Here is a 24,089-nt window from a genome sequence, read left to right on the forward strand (position 1 = left end):
GGACCACTTTTATCCAACGCAGAATCGCTGATAGTGAAAAAAAACGATACCGGGGTTATGGCAGATTTAGGGCAGACAAATTTCATTTATGGATGGTGAGACTTCTTGACCGATGAAAGAAAATTTAAATGACTTTAGGGCTGTTTTAAATACTGAGGTGGTGAAGCTGCTGGATGGTGATGGTGGGGGTCGTTTTGTAGAAGACGTTGGCAATCGCAGGGCCGGTATCTCCCTCATTACGGGTTTATTCAGCGGAACATTGTGTTATTGGCGGAGGTTCCAGCAAGACAGGAACAGGATTCACCCGGCTGCCAGATACACGCTGTACCAACTGTAGACGGAAGGTTTGGAGGCCGCTAACGCCAACTGTCGTTATGATGGCTGTGAGTCCATATGGTGGAGACCCGTCATTGGGCACCTCGTCCAGGTCCGGAGTGCCAGGGATATAGCGGGAGTACTGCGAGTCCCTCTAAATGTCCAGGAACACAAAGCTTGAAGAGAACCTGTACTGAGAGCTATGGGTCCTCCTTGGTTCAGTGCTTCACGAATCACTGACTTAGGTGTGTGCCAGGTGTGCCTGGGCACATTCTAATTACCCTGTGTGGCGCAGATCCCCCCTGTTTTGACTCCTGATATTTCACCAAAGCTCCCTAATAGGGCTTCTAAAAGAAATTGTAAAAGAATAATAAAAAAAAAATGAATTTGTAAAAAATAAAATAATAAAAATAAAAACTACTGACACCGTCCACTGCCCTACCGACACCAATCTCTGCCCCACCGACACAAATCTCTGCCCTACCAACACCAATCTCTGCCCTACCGACACCAATCTCTGCCCTACCGACACCAATCTCTGCCCTACCGACACTAATCTCTGCCCTACTGACACCAGTCTCTGCCCTACCGACACCAGTCTCTGCCCTACCGACACCAGTCTCTGCCGTACCGACACCAATCTCTGCCCTACCGACACCAATCTCTGCCCTACCGACACCAATCTCTGCCCTACCGACACCAATCTCTGCCCTGCTGACACCAATCTCTGCCCTACCGACACCAATCTTTGCCCTGCTGACACCAATCTCTGCCCTAGTGACACCATCCACCAGTGGTGGCCCATGCATTAAGGGTGCACGGGTGCAGCCCCCTCTCTCCAGCCACCCCCTCTATCACCAATAGATGGATAGATTCATGCATTGAATTAATCTATCTATCTATGGTCGCAGGCGCCTGAATTACAGCGGCGGGTTTTTTTTTTTTTTTTTGAAGCAGCTGATTAGAGCCTTAGGCCTTGGAATCCCCAAAATGCGTTGGCGTATGTGATCCAACACTGTTATTAAAGGTGAGCGCACGTGTATTGATGGGACTAATGGTGGCGACATATGCATTTCAGAAATGATTGATTTTTCTCCAATCAATATCTCCCAAAAAGAACTGATCGATAACGCTCAATCCATTCGATTGATATAACACATAACAGGAGGCGGGTCTCGATCAATAGACATGCAATCACAAGTTATGACATCTGCATTTCCACATGCAATCTCCATGATCAGGTGTATATCAGGGCGGCTGGGAGGAGATGCAATATGATTGATCATTTTCTGCCCTGGCCGGACATGTTAATTGATGATGGATCACTTGTCTGTGATCGCTCCTGCTCCAGATTGATTAGAAGTCGATAGGTCTGTGCTGCGGTCACTTTATAGTTTTTGGACCCTCATCCGGCTTGTATGTCGCTCTCATTAGATTGTGTTGGGCTGTCGGTGTTCACACAAGATGAAAGGCGGTGTGATTGTGTATGGAGATTCTTTTTAACCCCTTCCTCACTGTGACACCTTCATCTCTGCAGACACACTGCGCATCCTTACATGTTTCAGGCAGCGGGGGGTTAATAAATCCTCCGGCTGTTATGGAAACTGAAGGTGTTTTGTTTGCAGTGTGGAGCACCAACCCTGTCCAGACAACCAGATGATGTAAAGGATGAAGATGAGGTGTAAAGAGCAACTGGTCACATCGATCGAAATCGGCTCCCTAGTGCTGCAGCGCTCTGAAAATGTGGACAAAAAAAAAAAAAACGCTTTGTGTTGCGTCTGATAGCGCCATAAAAATGACGTGGAGTATACGTTCAGAATATGAGGCTGCAATCACACCTAAGCACTTGGAGAACGCGGACAGAAAAGCGCGGTTCTGCCCTTATTTCTGGAAATGCAGTGCCGCCTTTTACCGCATGTTTGTCACGCAAAGGCCTCTTGCGTGCTGCAGCTTGAAAAAGCTCAGTACAGCTAAAATTCAACCCATTCATTGTAATGTGACTGTGCACACAGGCACCTAAACAAGCATTCTTCAGTAAAAAAAAAAAAAAGAAAAGAAAAATCTGCATTTTTGGTCAGTAATTCACGCCTCAGTTGTGCGCGAATGTCCGTCATATTGCAAACGCGAGAATACGTTTGTGCACATTCACGCGAAATGCGTAAATGCATATGCGTGAAAATATGCGCAAATACATTAACTACTTCGATACCGGGCACTTCACCCCTTCTTGCACAGGCCAATTTTCAGCTTTTAGCGCTGTCGCATTTTAAATGACAATTGCGCGGTCATACAATACCCAAGTGAAATGACATTTTTATCATTTTGTTCTCACAAATAGAGCTTTCTTTTGGTGGTATTTGATCACCTCTGCGGTTTTATTTTGTTTCTGTTATAAAATGTTGTAAATAAGCAAGTTTTCTCCTTCACTGATGGGCACTGATAAGGTGGCACTGATGAGGTGGCACTGGTGATGGGCACTAATATGCAGCACTGATGGGCACTGATAGGTGGTGCTGATATGCAGCACTGATGGGCATTGATATTGGCCCTGATGGGCACTCATAGGTGGCACTGGGCACTGATAGGTGGCACTGATGGAAGGCACTGATAGGTGGCGCTGATATGCAGTACTGATGGGCATTGATATTGGCCCTGATGGGCACTCATAGGTGGCACTGATAGGTGGCACTGATGGAAGCCACTGATAGGTGGCGCTGATATGCAGTACTGATAGGTATTGATATCGGCCCTGATGGGCACTCATAGGTGGCACTGATATGCCGCACTGATGGGCATTGATATCGGCCCTGATGGGCACTCATAGGTGGCACTGATGGAAGGCACTGATGGGCATCACTGATTAGGAGGCACTGGCAGACAATACTGATCGGCACTGATTGGCATAGCTTATGGACACTGAGTGTCATCCCTGATGGTCATGGGTGGCAACCCTGGTGGTCATCAGTGGTGGGCATCCCTGGTGGTCCTGGATGGGCATCCTGGGGGGGGGGGGGAGGGTCTGTGTGGATAATGAATCAGCGCAGACCCTCCCTGTCAGGAGAGCAGCCAATCGGTTAGCCCCTCGTCACGTCTGTCAGACGCGAAAGAGGAACAGCCGATACACGGCTTTTCCTGTTTACACTGTGATCAGCTGTGATTGGACATGGCTGATCAGAGGCTCTTTACTTAGATCGGTGTTGGGGTGTGTCAGACTGACACGCTGCACCACTGATCACCATGCACCCCCACGGGCGCGCAACGACTTTTTATCCTGAAAGGCGTCATATGATGTCCAGTCAGGATAATGGAACCACAACACGGGTGCTTTTAATCCCTTCTCTCTGCCACTAGTGGGGGGGGGGGGGGGTAAAAATTCCCCGCTAGTGCCCAGAAAAGTGCAGCTAAAGCTCAGTGGCCCCAGTGTGAAAGTAGCCTAAACTTTCCCGGAAGATGCTGCGAGGATTTTTTCACTGCAGCAGAAGTGTAAAGACATTCATTTATTTTAAAGTGATGCTTTTTTTCTTGCGTTTTTCAGGCTCTTTTTTTTATTTTATTTAATATTTTATTATTATTAGTAGTATATTATTTTTATTACTATATTATTATATAATACATTTATCAATATAATATACTGTAATAATATAACATACTACTAACATATATATATATATATATATATACATACATACAATAATAAATAATAACAATAATAAATAATATGCTACTATTAATATTATATACACACACACATATATATATATATATATATATATATATATATATATATATATATATATAAATTATTTATTATTATTTACACTTGCCTTGAGTTTTCTCTGCAGCAGCATACCCCCCCCCCCCCACTCATTACACCCACGCGGCGACTCGCTCCATATACTCACCTCCCGGCTGTACATTATAAACTTCCACTTCTGGCGGCTTTAGGCGATTTTGTGGTTCCCGTACAATCAGCGCGCTCCATTGTAAAATGCATAAATATTGATTTTAATTTTGGCACCAGCTGTATACAATCCCCCCCTGGTGATTAAGAATCTTTGCCGAGCGCCACGTCTGGATGGGTGCAGAAGAATTGGTATAAAGAGGCGGTGAGTCTGGGCATATCCACCAGATAGACTAGATTTATGGGGCTGTGGAGACTAGATTTATGAGGGGGGGGGGTGACCACAGATGAGCAAAATGAACTGTTTTCTATTTGCCGACATCATAGAAATTCAGGAATTTTGGCAAAACTTCTGAATCTGCAGTAACTTGGAGTCTATTGGGAAATGAAGGTGGATAGTAAATCTGAAAGCAATCCTTCCCCTTCAGTCTTGCACAGTTGTAGAGGCTTCTCTCCTGGACCGAAATGTCTTTCTCTGATTTCACTGCACACTGTGAGCTTCTCATAATGTGCATTAGAAGCTGCAGAAAGTCAGATAGAGCTCCGCCTCATATCCTGGCTGACGAATGTCCAGCCTGACTGTCCCAGGCCCGTCCCCTTTTATACATTGGGCTTCAGTTCTTCCAATCAGGGATGTTCATACTCACATGTAGGCGTTGCCATCTGGGCCATTTCTGAGTCTTCACTTTTTTTTTCTTTGCTAGAAAATGACTCCAAAACCCCAAACATTTATATATATATATATGTAGCACTAACCCCCAAAGGAGCTGCTGGTTATTTTTGGGCTTACCGTTACCTTCCGTTCTCCTTGCGGCACGTCTAGGGGACGTCCCGTGGTAGATGACCCAGTAACTTGAGACTGACAACAGATCCACTTGAATGGATTTTATTTGTAATCAGAGGGTTGGGAAGGAGGTTCAGTTACTCTTATGCCGCGTACTATGTGGCGGACTTAGTCTGGCGGACAAACCACCGGAAAGTCCCCCGGACTTTCCGAACGAGCGGACCTGCCCACTCACAACTGGGAGTCTGGCGTACTTTTGAAATTAACGGACTTGCCCACACATGGAGGAAAGTCCGTTCATTTTGAACGCGCTCCAGGTAGACGGGACTAGCGAAGGAGGTCAATGTCGCCACCTCCATGGGCGAGATTGACACCTCGCTGGCCCCGTCACCTGGTATGGATTTAAAGGGGAAGCCCTACGCCAAAAAAACGCGTGGGGGTCCCCCCAAGGTCCATATCAGACTCTTATCTGAGCACACAGCCCGGCCGGTCAGGAAAGGGGTTGGGGACGAGTGAGTGCCCCCCTCCTGAGCTGTACCGGGCCGTGTGCCCTTAACATGGGGGGGGGCACCTTGTCCCCATGTTGATGAGGATAAGGGCCTCTTCCCGACAACCCTGGCCGTTGGTTGTCGGGGTCTGCGGGCAGGGGGCTTATCGGAATCCGGGAGCCCCCTTTAAGAAAGGGGCCCCCAGATACCCGCCCCCACCCTGTGTGAATGAGTATTGGGGTACCATGCACTCCTACCCATTCACCTGATGAAAAAAAGTGGAAAAAAAAAAACACAACACATGTTTTCAAAATAATTTATTGCACAGCTCCGGTGGTCTTCTTCCATCTTGGGGGGTCTTCCCGCCGGACTCCTCCGCTATCTTCTACTCTTTTACTAGTGGAGGAGCCCGGCTTTCTTTTTTGTCGCCGCCGCCGTCCGGGGGTCTTCTTCCGACTTCGGGGGTCTTGTCCCCCTCCTCGGTTCTTCTTGCCGGGCCTCCGCTTTCTTCTCCCAGCACTTTTGCTAGCGGTGGCCCGGTCTTCTGTCGCCCATGCAAAAAACGAACGACCAAGAATTTGCAACTCGTCTTTGGCCTGCATTTAATGTCCCTTTAACCACTAGAGATCCGCGCTATAGCCGAATGACGGCTACAGGGCGGACCTGCATTGCCGGGACAACGTCTATTGACGTCGTCCAATGCACGAGTGGCCTGCACACCCCCTGAAGGGCACGGGCGGAGCGCTCTGTGATCAGCGAGTCTATGAGACTCGCTGGATCACAGATCAGAGTAAGGGGTCGATCCCGTCCCCTTACCACGTGATCAGCTGTCAGCCAATGACAGCTGATCATGTGATGTCAACACAGCCGGTAATTGGCTATTTTTTACATCAGTCCCGATCACTGCAATGTGCTGCCAGCTCCTCAGTGCCCACCTGTGCCCCCTACAAGTGCCACTAAGCAGTTGGCAACAGTGCCGCCTACCAGTGCCCACCAGCGCCACCTGTCAGTGCCCACAGTGCCACCTATCAGTGCCTGAACAGTGCTGCACATCAGTGCCATCTATCAGTGCCCATCAGTGCCACCTATCAATGGTGCCTATCAGTGCCCATCCATGCCACCCATCCGTGCTACCCATCAGTGCCATCTTATCAGTGGCCATCAGTGCCACCTTATATGTGCCCATCAGTGCCACCTTAACTGTGCCTATTAGTGCCCATCAGTGCAGCCTATCAGTGCCCACCAGTGCCGCCTCATCAGCACATATCAATTAAGCAGAAAAATTACCTGTTTGCAAAATTTTATAACAAACTATTAAACATGATTTTTTGTCATTCAAAGTGCGACAGCGCTGAAAGCTGAAAATTGGTCTGGGCAGGAGGAGGTTTAAGTGCCCAGTAAGGAAGTGGTTAAATAGTTTGGGCCAGCTTGGCCCAGATAATTCTCCACCTGCTATTATTGGGGATATAACACACACACACCTTTATTAAGTACACCTTGCTAGTGAGATTTTGATCCATAGTGACATGATTACATCACATGGTTGCTGCAGATATGTTGGCTGCACATCCATGATGCCAATCTCCCGTTCCACCACATCCCAAAGGTGCTCTATTGGATGAGATGTGGGGAGTTTGGAGACCATTGGAGTACAGGGACCTCATTGTCCAGTGGTGAGATGATTGGAGCTTTGTGACATGGAGCATTATCCTGCTGGAAGGAGCCATCAGAAGATGGGGACACTGTAGTCATAAAGGGATGGACATGGTCAGCAACAATATTCAGGTAGGCCATGGTGTCTAAGCAAATGCTCAATTGGTACTAAGGGGCCCAAAGTGTGCCAAGAAAATATCCCCCCCACCACCATTACACCACCACCACCACCAGCCTGAACCGGTGATACAAGGCAGAATGGATCCATGACACCAAATTCTGACCCCACCATCTGAATGTCGCAGCTGAAATCCAGACTCATCAGACCAGCCAACGTTTTTCCAATCTTCTATTGTCCAGTTTTGGTGATCTGTGCGAATTGTAGCCTCAGCTTCCTGTTCTTAGCTGTCAGGAGTGACACCCGGTGTGGTCTTCTGCTGCTGTAGCCCATCTGCCTCAAGGTTGGATGTGTTGTGTGTTCAGAGATGGCATTCTGCATACCTTGTGTGTAACAAGTGCTTATTTGAGTTACTGTTGCCTTTCTATCATCTCCAACCAGTCTGCCCATTCTCCTCTGACCTCAACAAGGCGTTTTCCTCCACACAACTGCCGCTCACTGGATACTTTCTCTTTTTTTGGACCATTCATGTGCTTGTGTGTGAAAATCCCAGTAGATCAGCAGTTTTTTTTAAATACTCAGATCAGCCCGTCTGGTCCCAACCACCATGCCATGGTCAACAGGCATGTACTGGCCATCGGGACTATCGGGAGTTTCCCGGTGGGCCGATGGCTCAGTGGGCCACTCTGATGTAAGGGGGCTGCTGATGGGCCACTCTGATGTAAGGGGGCTGCTGATGGGACATTCTGATGTAAGGGGGCTGCTGATGGGACATTCTGATGTAAGGGGGCTGCTGATGGGACACTCTGATGTAAGGGGGCTGGTGATGGGACACTCTGATGTAAGGGGTGCTGATGGGACACTCTGATGTAAGGGGGCTGGTGATGGGACACTCTGATGTAAGGGGGCTGGTGATGGGACACTCTGATGTAAGGGAGTGCTGATGGGACACTCAAAATGTAATTGGGCCGGTCTGGATGAAGTCCAGGGCCACATTTCTGTGCCAGTCCAGCCCTGATGGTCAAAGTCGCTTAAATCCCCTTTTTTACCCATTCTGATGCTTGGTTTAAACTTCAGCAAGTCGCCTTCACCACATCTAGATGCCTAAATGCATTGAGTTGCTGCCATGTGATTGGCTGATTTTTTAATTTGTGTTGCCAAGCAATTGAACAGGTGTAACTAATAAAGTGGTCGGTGGTGTGTCATTATGTGTGTGTGCATATGTGTGTGTGTGTGTGTATATATATATATATATATATATATATATATAATATATGCCAATTTCCAGCTCTGTTCCTGCATATGCCATGCCGCCCATCAACATGCATAGAGGGGAGGATAGCCATGCAATTTGCAAGGACATCAGACCCCGGCTGAGCATTTCTCCTGCCCTTCAATGTTAATTGGTCCCCGGCGGTCCCATTGTTGTTCCATTAGAGCGGAGCTGATATGGAAAATACAATAAACACAACTCAGGTGCTGAATACGCAGCGCTGCATAATAAACTCCTCCGGCTTATTGCCAACACGCAGAAAATGTTAATAACCATCGGAGCTTACTGCGGGAATTTTTTTGCCACGGACGGCGCGGGTGTCATCGGAGACGAATGACATTTAGTCGGTGTCGTCCTCTAAGCCCCCCTCCCTGTACCCCTGGGAACTCTGTAATGAACATGGAATATCTGTGATGGACGACTCTCTGGGGGGATCACACTTGTCTGAAGAAGATGAAATGCCCCCCCCCCCCCCCCCCCCTGAATGATGGAGCTGGTGGTGTATGAAAGTGCAATACCATCTGTTACATGGGGAGGGCAGCACTGAGATTCTCTCGTCTGTTGGGTCGCAGAGGACGCAGCTCCCTCAGCTCATCAACTTCTGCTGGGCTGTGTGCGGACTGAGCCCTTATCTGAATCAAGATAGAAAAGGGCGACCATCCTTTCCTTTCCCTTATCAGATTTATTATATAGAGCCAGCAATGTATGCAGCACTTTATATATTGTACGTTCACCCCAAGAGCTCACAATCTAAGGTCCCTATCTGAAGTATGTTCATACACCTCTAGACAGAAGCCAATTAACCTAGCAGCATGTCTTTGGAGTGTGGGAGGAAACTGGAGTGCCCGGTGGAGACCCACACAAGTACAGGGAGAACATGCAAACTCCATGCAGATAGTGTCCCGCTTAGGACTTTTATCCCAGTGCTAACCACTAAGCCACTATGCCAGGGCTGGGACAAGGGGTGGGCAGGAGGGGTGGCTGCCCTAGGCACTGTGACATCATGTGAGGAGGGGGGGGGAGCGGATTGAGAGGGAAATTGTTCTAGGAGGGGAATTTAGGGGCCGTGTCCTGGGAATGGTGAGTTAGTCCTTGTTCACATTGACTGCGGCTTTGAAATCGGGCAACTCCATCTGAAGTCGCATGTCAGTGTGACTTGGAAGACATCCGTGCGGGTTCATGCATTAAGGCAGCCCCACCAGCGCCCATCAAGGCAGCCCCACCAGCGCCCATCAAGGCAGCACCACCAGCGCCCATCAAGGCAGCCCCACTAGCGCCCATCAATTCAGCCCCACCAGTGCCATCAATGCAGCCCAATAGCGCCCATCAAGGCAACCTAACCAGCACCCATCAAGGCAGCCCCACCAGCGACCATCAAGGCAGCCCCACCAGCGCCTATCAAGGCAGCCTACCAGCGCCCATCAAGACAGCCCCACCAGCGCCCATCAATGCAGCCCACCAGCGCCCATCCATGCAGCCCACCAGCGCCCATCAAGGCAGCCCCACCAGCGCCCATCAAGGCAGCCCCACCAGCGCCCATCAAGGCAGCCCAACCAGCACCCATCAAGGCAGCCCCACCAGCGCCCATCAAGGCAGCCCCACCAGCGCCCATCAAGGCAGCCCCACCAGCGCCCATCAAGGCAGCCCACCGGCGCCCATCAAGACAGCCCCACCAGCGCCCATCAATGCAGCCCACCAGCGCCCATCCATGCAGCCCACCAGCGCCCATCAAGGCAGCCCCACCAGCGCCCATCAAGGCAGCCCACCAGCACCAATCAAGGCAACCCAACCAGCACCCATCAAGGCAGCCCCACCAGCGCCCATCAAGGCAGCCCCACCAGCGCCCATCAAGGCAGCCCCATCAGCGCCCATCAAGGCAGCCCCACCAGCACCCATCAAGGCAGCCCACCAGCACCCATCAATGCAGCCCACCAGCGCCCATCAAGGCAGCCCCACCAGCGCCCATCAAGGCAGCCCACCAGCACCCATCAATGCAGCCCACCAGCGCCCATCAATGCAGCCCACCAGCGCCCATCAAGGCAGCCCACCAGGACCCATCAAGGCAGCCCCACCAGCGTCCATCAAGGCAGCCCACCAGGACCCATCAAGGCAGCCCCACCAGCGCCCATCAAGGCAGCCCACCAGCGTCCATCAAGGCAGCCCACCAGCGCCCATCAAGGCAGCCCACCAGCGCCCATCAAGGCATCCCACCAGCGCCCATCAAGGCAGCCCCACCAGCACCCATCAGTACTGCCCACCAGTGCCCATCAATGCATCCTACCACCGTCCATCAGTGAATGTTTGCTTGCTTCCATTCATTCGGGAGTCAAGACACAGACACAGTCCTCCGCCGCCGATGCGCCTCTGACACTATGTATGAATGGAGTGACGACTGCCCCCCCTGATGCTGAGATGAATGCTGGCCATACACTATACGAATAATCGGCTGAAATTCGATCATTTAGACAGTTCGTTTGTTTTTTTGGCTAGTTAATGGGCACAAAATCGTTAAATCTTTGGGCCGTTTTCGAGCCAAAAAGACAAGGACAAGCTTGGAAATTTTCTACCGAATGAACGATAAATTGAAAGGTTAATGTGTTTCCCGTCCGAACTGTCTGCACTAGGTTTATGTAAAAAAACAAACAAAAACATTTATTAATTTATGTCCACTGAACGATTTATCGGTCATTACATTATGGCATTATCGTTTGAAATCACGGCCGAATGTTCGTTTTTCGAAAATGGGTTTGGCCGATTTTTCGTCTAGTATATGGCCAGCATTAGTTGCTTGCTACATAGAGAAGAATGTGGGAACACCAGCGGCCGGGCGCCCTAGGCGGTTGCCTAGTGGTAAATGGGGTTTGCTGCCTTGATAGATTTCATATCACCTGAACTTTATACACAATGATTCCAATGTACTGCCTCCCCCAGGTCATTCCAGGTGTTGCGTCCTCCTCTTTCACCACCGTCCTTCCCAGATATTGCAAATCTAACGCATCGCAGACACCAGAAATGATTTGATGTTCGCTCAGCATTAGTGACCCGGGGAAGATTGATCGGCTCTTCATTCCAGTAAAGTGGATTCATTTTTTTTCCTTTTCCATCTAATTAAACTGAGTCGGAGAACGCCATCAGCCAACGCAGCTCATCTCATGTCAGGTAACTAATAGCTCAAGGAACGGCTGAGGATTTATCATCTTTACGTCGGGAAACTCGTGTGATGGGGGGGTGTATAGAAATGTATCAAGGTCAGAAATAATGTTTCTCTTTATATATGAGCAGGAGGGGGGCGGCCATATTGGCCCATTATTTAGTGACTGCGCTTTACTCTTCCTCCCTCTCAGTGCAAAGCTGGTCATACACTGCAGGCTGAATGACTGGGATCTGACAGATTCCTCCACCCAGTGCCAGGATGAGATCATCAAGATGCCAAATTGTGCCCCTCCTAGGGTCGCCACCTCATCCCTTTAAAACGCATATTAACCACTTCAATACAGGGCATTTGCACCCCCTTCCTGCCCGAGGCCAATTTTCAGTTTTCATCACTGTCGCAATTTGAATGAAAATTGCGCGGTCATGCAACACTGTACCCAAATTAAATTTTAATCGTTTTTCCCCCCACAAATAGAGGTTTCTTTTGGTGGCATTTGATCGCCTCTGCGGTTTTTATTTTTTTTGCGCTATAAACAAAAAAAGAGCGACAATTTTGAAAAAAAAAAACACAATATTTTTTACTTTTTGCTATAATAAATATCCCAATTTTATTTAACTTTTTTTTATTTAACTTTGTTTACACACAGATCCACGGTCCTGCTCTGTTAATGGGCAAATACGGGTGCCCGGCCGACATCGCGGCCGTCGGGCACGCACATCGGCTCCCGAGTGATGGGAGCTCCAGACGGCCAGGAATCCCAGGACGTCATATGACGCCCGCCCAGGATGGGAGATCCCTCCTGCGGATGTCATATGAGTATAGCTGGGATGGGAAGTGGTTAATTACACAGGTTCTGAGGTGCTAATTGAATGCAGATAAGGCATCAAGTGAGTTTAATTACCACCTTGATCAGCCACAGAACCCGTGTAATTAATATGTGTTCAGTTTTAAAGGGATGAGGTGGCAACTCTAGCTTCCCCCGCCCCTTACATTATGTGTGAGCTTATGAGGAGGGGGAGAGAGAGCACAGCCCGCACCTCCTCCCAGCTCTCTCCTCCTCTTCTTGCTGCTACCAGCTCTGGGCTGACAGAAGTAGTGATGCGGCTGTTGCTACTTCTGTCAGCCTTACAGTAGTAGAAATTTGCAGTACCCCCATCTCTACGCCCAGGGCAGCCGTCCCTTCTGCCCACCCCTTGTCCTGGCCCTTTCATTATGTGTGAGCTTATGGGGAGGGGGAGAGAGAGCACAGCCCGCACCTCCTCCCAGCTCTCTCCTCCTCTTCTTGCTGCTACCAGCTCTGGGCTGACAGAAGTAGTGATGCGGCTGTTGCTACTTCTGTCAGCCTTACAGTAGTAGAAATTTGCAGTACCCCCATCTCTACGCCCAGGGCAGCCGTCCCTTCTGCCCACCCCTTGTCCCGGCCCTACCTCCATCCACGCACAGATGGACAACTGCCCCCCTTGCTGGATTATTGTATATTGACTGCTGCAAGTGGATGCAGTTGCTGTGCAGACTCAAATTTTCCAGCAGTCTCCTTTTTGAAGTCTCTTTTTATTCCAATGCTCGACTTTCATCAAACAGAGTGAGGCCGCAGGGCTACCCATTGAGAGAATTTTAACAAGTTAATCAGGAATCAGCCAGAATTCACCAAGGGGGTTTATTTAGACAAAATTTGCATAGCCATTTGCTGAGCAAATCTGCGTATACATTTGTTCTGTGGGAACTGAGCAAAAACGAATGTTCTTTAGCAGTGGCGGCCCTTTAGGGGGCGCACGGACGCCGCCCCCCCATCCATGCATCTGGCCCCCTAATCTACATGCAGGGCAGCGGATACATGGATTCCAATGGGGGGGAGAGGGGTTTTGAAGCACAGGATTAGAGCCGGAGGCTCTAATAGGCTTAAAAAAAGGCGGGCTCGGGGAGCAGAGCACTGCGCCCTGAGTCCACCCAGTTGTGTGACAAAAGCGAACGAATATTCGCTATTGTCACACGGATCCTCCTCCCGGCCAATCAGGAAGCGGGTCTTGAGACCTGTCACCCGACTGGGGCCTAGGAGGAGGAGGGAGGAAAAACACGGCGGAAGACGCCTTGATGCAGAGGAGGAGGAGACACGATAAAAAAAACTGCTGCCGGCCCACAACCTAGATGGGGTAAGTGTGGGGTGCAGGTGACCCAACCAACTGACCAATAGCATGGGGGGTGGAGTTGTTTGCCGCCACCCCCCCCCCCCCCCAAAAAAACACCAGCCGCCACTTTTGCAGTACCATTTAAGTGCGATTGTCGCGTGGCAAAAATGTTTGGAAACCGCAGCAAAGCACGCATGAAAAAAACCTGTCAAGCTCATCGCCCAAACAGGAGCTTCTTTGGGAAGTGCGACGCGTGGAAAGACAACGAAAACGCGTGCAAAAAAAAAATGCTCATTACTGCTACACAATGTGAGAATAGGACCTTATGGAGAATGCTAGAGGGAATTAGAAAATACATGTAAGCAATAGCTACATTTATTTGCTGATTTCCTCTATTACTGTTACATTGTATTTTTTGTTGCAAAGACATATGTATTACCCAAGCTTCTCAGCTCCATCTACTGGCCACAAAGAAGTATTTTACTACTACCAGTAATAAAAGAACGTTTGTTCAAAAGAGAGGGGGAAAAAAAACCTAAAGAACATTTGTTTGCACAGAATGTAAGTACATGCAGATTAGTTGGGTGAATGGCTATGCAAATTAATTATAAACAGACCCCTATTGGACTAACTATATACTGAGTCACCAAACACAATACACCCTCTAGGTAGCTTATCCTGCAATAAGTTTTATCTCAGCAGTTGCCCAGATCATGCCAGATTATTTCCACCTTTGCCAATAGCGGCTTTATAAATAGATATATGAAAAACAAAAATGGCACAAAATCAACGATGAACTTTGATAAATAGTCCCCATAGTGTCAGGCAGATGGTCAAACGACCTTTCTTCAAAACACCTTACCCGCACACCAGGGGGCGACAGATGGCACTAAAAGTTCTCCATCAAACACAAAACCAGCACAATGTGCCTGAACAAACGTATCTCTCCATCCAGGTCTGTTCCCCATGAAGAGACATCCCCACACACTGTCCAATCTGCTTCAACTGACTGCTAACGTCTCGTTTTAGTTTTGGACACAAAATTGTATAATTCTTTAGCTGCTGCAAGCTGGTTTCTGATTGGTTCCCTGGCACACTATTGCTCTTTTAATTACCTTTTTTTTAAAAAAAAAAAAAAATGAATATAACTTCATTTTAATTTTTTTCTTTTTATTTTAACCACTTGCTTACTGGGCACTTAAACCCCCCTCAGTCCCAGACCAATTTTCAGCTTTCAGCGCTGATGCACTTTGAATGACAATTGCGCGGGCATACAACACTGTACCCAAATGACATTTTTATCATTTTTTTCCCACAAATAGAGCTTTCTTTTGGTGGTATTTAATCACAGCTGGGAGTTTTATTTTTTGCTAAACAAACAAAGAAAGATGCAAAAAAAAAAAAATCATGTTTAATAGTTTGTTATAAAATTTTGCAAACAGGTCATTTTTCTCCTTCATTGAAGTGCGCTGATGAGGCGGCACTGATAGGCTGCACTGATAGGCTGCACTGATAGGCTGCATTGGTGGGCACTGATAGGCATAGTTAAGGCGGCACTAATAGGCACAGATAAGGCGGCACCGATGGGCACAGATAAGGCGGCACTGATGGGCAAAGACGGGCACAGATAAGATGGCACGGATGGGTGGCACTAAGGGTCACTGATAGATGGGCACTGATAGGTGGCTCTGATAGGTGGCACTGATGGGAGGCACTGCTGGGCACTGATGGGCAGCACTGCTGGGCACGGATATGTGGCACTGGGGTGGAGCACCTTTGTTGAGGCAGACTGTGGGCACTGCTGGGTGGCACTGTGGGCACTGCTGGGTGGCACTGCTGGGTGGCACTGTGGGCACTGCTGGGTGGCACTATGGGCACTGCTGGGTGGCACTGACAGGGGGGACACATTTTTTATTCAGGCAGGCAAAGCAGGGGGCAGGTGGGCACTGGCAGGGGGCAGGTGGGCACTGGCAGGGCTGGCCGTGATCGGGACTGATGTCCCGATCACGGCCGCCGGTGATCGGCTTTTTTTTGACAGCGCGAGGAGGAATAATAGCCGATTACCGGCTCCCTTATATCACATGATCAGCTGTCATTGGCTGACAGCTGATCACGTGATAAGGGGTCGGGATCGACCCCTTGCACGGATCGGTGATCAGGCGAGTCTCGTAGACTCGCTGATCACAGAGCGCGCCGCAGGCCGCTCGTGCACGGGACTACGTCAATAGACGTAGTCCCGGAAAAGGAGATCCGCGCTGTAGCTGTCATTCGACTATAGCGCGGGTCTCAAGTGGTTAATAAATGTAATTTCTTCTTAATCCGACATACAATCCAGGCGGATTTTCTACTGAACGGACTTGGCCACACACGGACACACAGAAAGTCCGACGTTCGCTTGCGCGATGACATACAGCACGTACGACGGGACTAGAAAAAGGAAGTTCAATAGCCAGTAGCCAATAGCTTCATTTTTCGTACTTGCTTCTGAGCATGCGTCATTCTTAGTCCGCCGTACTAGCATACTGACAAATGTATTGTCCGCTGAAACGCAAGTCCGGCGGGAAGATTGGAGTGCAAAAATACTTTCTTAGTCCGCCGGACTTCACGCTGGAAAAGTCCGCTGAAGCCCACACACGATCGAATTGTCCGCTGAAATGCGTTTCGGCGGACTAAGTACGCCGGACAATCTGATCGTGTGTACGCGGCATTAGCGTGTCTGATTGTAACCAGGATCCCATCTGCCAGGAGTCGGAATGTTCTCCTCGTGTTTTGGGTTTTATCCAAAATTCATCGAGCCGGGCAACTGGAATCCGCCCAAAATCAGCCCAATGTGTGTGTGTGTTTATCTATAACATGGGGGGGGGGACATTAGAGTGTAAGCTCCTGAGGTGCAAAGACTGATGTGATTGGCTCAGTGTTCTCTGTACAACACTACAGTATATGTCAGAGCTATATAAATCTATGATAATAATAGTGCGTGACATGTGGCTCGGGGGGGGGGGGGGGCATTAGAGCGTGAGCTCCTCTGGCTCAGTGTTCTCTGTACAGCACTGCAGAATATGTCAGAGCTATATAAATGTATAATAATCATGTGTGACTGTGATGGGACATTAGAGTGTAAGCTCCTCTGGCGCAGAGACTGATGTGTTTGGCTCAGTGTTCTCTGTGCAGCACAACGGTATGTGTCAAAGCTATATAAATGAATAATAATAATAATGTGTGACTGTGGTGGGACATTAGAGTGTAAGCTCCTCTAGTGCAGAGACTGATATGAATGGCTGATTGTTCTCTGTATAACACTCACTGTAGCTTATGTCGGAAGCATAGCAATGTATAATAATAATAATAATACAGTATGGTAAAGGATTGTAAGCTCCTCTGATGTGACTGGCTCAGTGTTCTCTGTATAGCACTGAAGAATATATCAGAGCTATATAAATGTATAATAATAATATGGTGAACAGACTGTAAGCTTCTCTGGTGCAAGGACTGATTTGTATGTTATATTGTTTTCTGAGCTATAAAATAATACTAGAACATATAATAATAATAATATTGTATCTGTTGGGATAATGAATAATAAGCTCATGTGGTGCAGAGACTGATGTGCATGTCATATTATTCTCCTGAGCTATAAAAAAAAAAAATACAAATAATATTAATATAGTATAGATTGGGAAAATTAATTGTAAGCTCCTGTGGTGCAGGTTATATTGTTCTCAAAGCTATATAAATAAATAATAATAATGATATTCGTAAGCTCTTCCGATGCAGAGACTGATGTGTATGTTATATTGTTCTCTGAGCTATATTTATAATAATACTAATACAAATAATAATATAATCTAATATAATATGGGCCGGGATAATAAATTGTAAGCACCTGTGGTGCGGGTTTTCTTGTTCTTGAAGCTATACATATATAATAATAATAGATTGTAAGCTCCTATGGCGCAGACGCTAATGAGTATGTTATATTGTTCTCATAATAATAATAATACTTAAACTAATAATTTATTAATTATATTATTATTTTTATTTAGTATGGTTGGGATAATGGATTGTAAGCTCATCTGGTGCAGAGACTGATGTATGTGTTGCATTGTTCTCAAAGCTGTATCATTATAGAATAATAATATATTCATCATACAGTATGGTAATAGATTGCAAGCTCCTCTGGTGCAGAGACTGATGTGTATGTTAGATTGTTCTAATAATAATAATAATAATATTATTTAGTATGGTTGGGGGTAACATATTATAAGCTCTTCTGGTGCACAGACTGATGTGTATGTTATATTATTCTAATAATTATTATTATTATTGTTATTATTATTTTGTATGCAAATAGTAAGCTCTCCTGGTGCGGAGACTAATGTGTGTGTGTTATTTTGTTCTCAAACCTATAATAATAGTAATATTCATCATACAGTATAGTAATGGATTGTAAGCTCCTCTGGTGCAGAAACTGATGTGTATGTTATATTGTTCTCATAATTATTATTATTATAATGTATGGTTGGGATAATGGATTGTAAGCTCCTCTGGTGCAGATGTTTATGTATGTGTTACATTGTTCTCAAAGCTATATAGTAATAGAATAATAATATTCATCATACAGTATGGTAATGGATGGTAAGCTCCTCTGGTGCAGATACTTATGTATGTGTTACATTGTTCTCAAAGCTATATAATAATATTCATCATACAGTATGGTAATGGATTGTAAGCTCCTCTGGTGCCGAAACTGATGTGTATGTTATATTGTTCTTAGAATACTACTACTAATAATCATAATAATTATTATTATATAGTATGGGTGGGATAATGGATTGTAAGCTCTTCTGGTGCAGAGACTGATGTATGCGTTACATTGTTTTCAAAGCTATATAAATGTAAAAAATAAATAAATACTACAGTATGGTATTGGATTGTAAGCTCCTCTGGTGCAGAAACTGATGTGTATGTTATATTGTTTTCAGAATACTACTACTAATAATCATAATAATTATTACTATATAGTATGGGTGGGATAATGGATTGTAAGCTCTTCTGGTGCAGAGACTGGTGCATGTGTTACATTGTTCTCAAAGCTATATAATAATAGAATAATAATATTCATCATACAGTATGGTAATGGATTGTAAGCTCTTCTGGTGCAGAGACTGATGTAGGTGTTACATTGTTCTCAAAGCTATATAAATGTAAAAAAAAAAATACTACAGTATGGTATTGGATTGTAAGCTCCTCTGGTGCAGAAACTGATGTGTATGTTATATTGTTTTCAGAATACTACTAATAATCATAATAATAATAATTATTATATAGTATGGGTGGGATAATGGATTGTAAGCTCTTCTGGTGCAGAGACTGGTGCATGTGTTGCATTGTTCTCAAAGCCATATAAATGTAAAAAAATAAAAAATAAAAAAACAACAGTATGGTAATGGATTGTAAGCTCCTGTGGTGCAGTGCCCTCCGTACAACTCTATGGATAACGTTGGCACTCTGCGAGCCACTGACAAATTCAATCATTCGTCCTCTAAGTTCTCCCGGCACTCACCGTCTCCGCTGATGTTCTCCTCGCAGGAATACCAGATCCCGGCGTGGAAATGCCTTTCGATGAATTTGTCGTCCCCGGTCTCCCAGGTGTATTGGACCACGTTGCTGCCGTTGGTGTCGGAGTTGTTGAAGCGGATGCAGAAGGTCTGTTTCTCCCTGGAGCTGCCCTGGCAGAAGGGTTTGGGCACTTTGCGGATCCCCTCGCACCAGTAGCTGCTGCTGAAGGCGGTGATGGAGAAGAGGAGGGAGAGGAAATTCAGAGTCAGCGCCAGGGTGGCCCTTCTACGTCTGTCCATGGAGCTCAGCGACGTCCAGAGCCGAGCCCTGAGATCCCCAACACCAGACTGAAGATGGGAGCTGCTCCTCGCCTGGCATCCTGCTCCATCCCCGGCACCCAATGAGAAGTCTCTGCATTGATCTGAGCGCAGCTCCACTCTATAAGGGCTTGTCATGTGTGACAGGCTGACGAGGGGGGGAGGGGGGGGGGAGATGCTCGTCCGCTAAATGTCAGGATGAGAGAGAAAAGGCTTCGCTTCCAGTAGAGCGCACGCCTAATACGCCATGGCTTTCAAAGTCGGAGAAAAGAACAGTTCACCGATCGCTTCCCCCCCCCCCCTCCATCATCCTTCTATTCGTAAAGCCCAGAGTTTTCATTTACCAGAAACGTCAGCAAAAAATATATGGAAATTTTGGTAAAATTGTGGAGAAATGTTTTAGTGTCAACAGGTAAAGAGAAATAAAGGTGTTTTTTTTTCTAAGGGCTTTAAATGTCTCCTGAGAGTTACAGAAGCTCCTTTCATATATCCTGAATCTATTATTGAGCCAAAAAAAAATGGCTGCTTTATTATCCTCATCAGTTTATGTTCTATCCACAGAAAAAGGGAAAAAAAAAAAAAAAAAAACAGACAATAAAAACAAAATTTACCATTTTCTAATATAAGCGTTATTTGACACATTCTGTATGATAACCTTTTTGTTTGCACAAATTATCCAGAAAACAATAACAATTATGGAAATTAAAAAAAAAAAAGAAAACAAATAGATAAAAGTAGTTATACATACACAAAAAAAACTAGGTGGTCCATTTATGAAAAATTGGATAGCAATTCCGCCAAGTGAAAATGCACGTACATTTTTTTTGTGTGTGTGGGGAAAATAAAGTGTATTACTCTATTTACCGTGCTGGTCGAATGTTTTTCATTGATTTTTTTTTTTAAATGCAAAATACCACATTGGCCACTAGATGGCACTAAGTAACAGGAAATTCCTATAAGGCTTACTGCATTTGGACATTAGATCGCACTAAGAATCATAGGCAATTCCTATAACACCACATTTGGCCACTTGATTGTACTAAGTATTATAGGAAATTCCTATGATATTTACAATTTTTTTTATTTATTTTTTGGTGACACTACTTATTGTAGAAAATTCTTATGATACTTACCGCATTTGGCCACTAGATGGCACTAAGTATCATAGGAGCTTTGTATGACATTTAGCGCCATCCAGTAGCTAAATGTGATATTTTCAGACATATCGAAGGCGATTCCTATGATACCACTTTTGGCCACTAGATTGCACTAAGTATCAGAAAAAATTTCTATGATACTTGCCAAATTTTTCCACTAGATGGTGCTAAGTATCATAGGCCATTCCTGTGACACCACTAGATTGCATTAAGTATCATAGGAAATTCCTTTAATTACTGCCATATTTTTCCACTAGGTGGCGCTAAGCATTGTAGAAAATTCCTGAGACACTTGCCGCATTTGGCCACTAGATGGCACTAAGTATCATAGGATATTTGTATGATACTTGACGCCATTTAGTAGCCAAAGGTAATATTTTCAGACAAGGCAATTCCTATGATATCACACTTGGCCACTAGATTGCACTAAGTATCATAAGAAATTCCTTTAATACTTGCCATATTTTTCCACTAGGTGGCGGTAAGCATTGTCGAAAATTCCTGAGATACTTTTGGCCTCTAGATGGCCTCTAAGTATCATAGGAGATTTGCATGATACTTGGCACCATCCAGTAGCCAAATGTGATATTTTCAGCCTCAGCAATTCCTACAATACCACATTTGGCCACTAGATTGCATTAAGTAAGGAAATTCCTATGATACTTCCGATAGTTTTCCCCTAGATGGAACTAAGCGTTACAGAAAACTCCTATTATACTTAAAGTATTTGGCCACTAGATGGCACTAAGTCATCATAGGAAATCTGTATGATACTTGCTGTATTATTTCACTAGATGGCACTAAGCATTGTAGAGAATGCCTATGATACTTAGCGCATTTGGCCACTAGATGGCACTAAGTATCATAGGAGATTTATATGATACTTGGCGCCATCTAGTAGCCAAATGTAATAGTTTCAGACATATATCAGAGGCAATTCCTATGATACCACATTTGGCTGCTAGATTGCACTAAGTATGGAAATTCCTGTATTTTTCCCTTAGATGGAACTAAGCATTACAAAAAAAAACTCCTATGATACTTACAGAATTTGGCCACTAGATGGCTCTAATTCATCATAGGAAATTTGTATGATACTTGCTGTATTTTTTTCAGTAGATGGCACTAAGCATTGTAGAAAATGCCTATGACACTTACCGCATTCGGCCACTAGATGGCACTAAGTATCATAGAGATTTGTGTGATACTTGGCGCCATCTAGTAGCCAAATTTAATATTTTCAGAATCATCAGAGGCAATTCCTATACTTCCTGTATTTTTCCACTAGATGGCGTTAAGTATCATAAGCAATTCTTATGATAATACATTTGGCCACTAGATTGCATTAAAGTGGATGTAATCCCTCTCTTATACCCAGTGAAGTGAACAGCCTCAGATGATACACAGAGATTAAACAAATCTCCCTTCAGAAGTTTTACATGAATATCTGCTGTCTTTCCCTTCCTATATATTGTAGAAAGTGCACATCATGTTAGAGATTTTGTCTTCCTGTTCAGCACTGGAAATGAAGTCTGGGCATACAGCCAAGACAGCGGATTGGAGGAAAAGCACAAACCCCCTCTCCTCATAGGCAGAGACTTGCCGTGCTGTTCTGTGAATAGACCAGCTCTCTGCTAATCTATTTATAACATCCTCCCTCAAATTTTTTTTTAAAAAATTCAGCCTGTCTTTATCTCAGTTGACGGAGAACTTGTCAGAATGTAAAATGCTGATAACAGAACAACAGAGCAGGAGAAAGCCAAGGGACTTAGTGCTTTGAAGAGCGATAAGAAAACATGCAGATATATGTGGCCCGGTCAAATTTCATGAATCGGGTATCATAGGAAATTCCTTTAATACTTGCCATATTTTTCCACTAGGTGGCACTAAGCATCGTAGAAAATTCCTGAGATACTTACCACATTTGGCCACTAGATGGCACTAAGTTCCTATGATGCTTGCCGTATTTTTCCCCCTAGGTGGCAATAAGCATCCCAGAACATGCCTATGATACTTCCAGCATTTGGCCACTAGATAACACGAAGTATAGTAGGAAAAATTGTGTGATATCTGGCGCCATCTAGTAGCCATTTGTGGTATTTGCCTTTTAAATCAATGAAAAATATTCAACCAGTACAGGAAATAGCCTAATAACATTCCTCTTTTTTTTTCTTTTTGCCCCATTCGCAAAAATGGAATGTACTTGCGCTTTCACTGAGCGAATTGCTATGCAATTTATTTTTTTGGAACTACCTCTAAATGAAATAAATTAACCCAATCATTCCCTAATACAGTATAAAGAGTTTAATTAAAGCGGAACTTCAGTCATTCTTTCATCTTTCAATCTATGAAATTCTCTCATCACCCAGGGTCACCATTTACATCCTGGATTGAGATGCCTGCTCAGACATGACACAATCATGTAAATCCCGAAGCCTGTGCAGTTCTTAGCTGCGTTTCACAAATGTCTGAGGCAAATCAGCCCCCTGCTGCAGCCTCTCACCTTGCAACCGGCTACAAAGCTACAATGTACAGTTTGATCATTGGGGGAGGGGAGACAGAGGAAATGCTTCCCGTTGCCTGCAGCGGATTGATGACATCATATGAGCCTGAGGAAAGTCATGGATGGCTTTATAATAATAAAAGGTGGAACTTTTTTCATGCATACTTGTTATATTACAGACAGGTTCACTTTATTGACATTTGCATTTCCAGATCATTTACTTGCTGGGTAACCAGCACAGAACTGGGCAGACTGGGGCTGAACTGGTTGATTCATCAATACATGATCATTAATCATTATCTCCTTATTACTCCACTATTTCCCAGACATAGAGTAGCTGAACTATATACACGTTCCTATTAGCCCAGTGCCTGGATCAATCTATAGCGCTACATAGACAGGCCTCAGTATTGGACGGAGCCACCAATGAGCCGTGTCCAGAGATCGATTTTACATTTCCATCTTATAGAGTGTTGGGGGGGATTACGGAATCCGAGTTGTTCCCACCCACATCCGACCCTCATCGCCGCTCCTCCATCATCTCCCATAATTGGGATTCACTCTTCATCCTCACTTCAATGCAAATCACCCATCCACTGTGACCAGAGCTTCCCTCTCCATGTTTAATCATCATAGGCTGGAGACCTCCCGGACCCCCCTGTACATGGATGGCGAGGAGACAGCCCCCCCCCCCCCCTCCCCCTCCCATCCAGCTGAGGACAAGTGGAGGGAAATCACTAC

The 24,089-nt window shown here is 45.7% G+C and overlaps 1 protein-coding gene across 1 annotated transcript in view; it reads right to left on the reverse strand.

Annotated features, from left to right (window-relative positions):
• Positions 1–19,841, reverse strand: part of GSG1L2 (GSG1 like 2) — a 76,443-nt gene extending 56,602 nt beyond the window's left edge. Inside the window, exon 1 of the mRNA XM_077458783.1 lies at positions 19,376–19,841. Within this exon, the coding sequence (XP_077314909.1) occupies positions 19,376–19,826 (451 nt within the window). The 5' untranslated portion in view covers positions 19,827–19,841. The remainder of the gene's footprint in view (positions 1–19,375) is intronic.
• Between the last annotated feature and the right edge of the window lie 4,248 nt (positions 19,842–24,089).

The sequence above is a fragment of the Lithobates pipiens genome, unplaced genomic scaffold (assembly GCF_037356315.1).
Source record: "Lithobates pipiens isolate NorthernLeopardFrog02 unplaced genomic scaffold, aLitPip1_a1.2 Scaffold_28, whole genome shotgun sequence".
Classification (NCBI taxonomy): domain Eukaryota; kingdom Metazoa; phylum Chordata; class Amphibia; order Anura; family Ranidae; genus Lithobates; species Lithobates pipiens.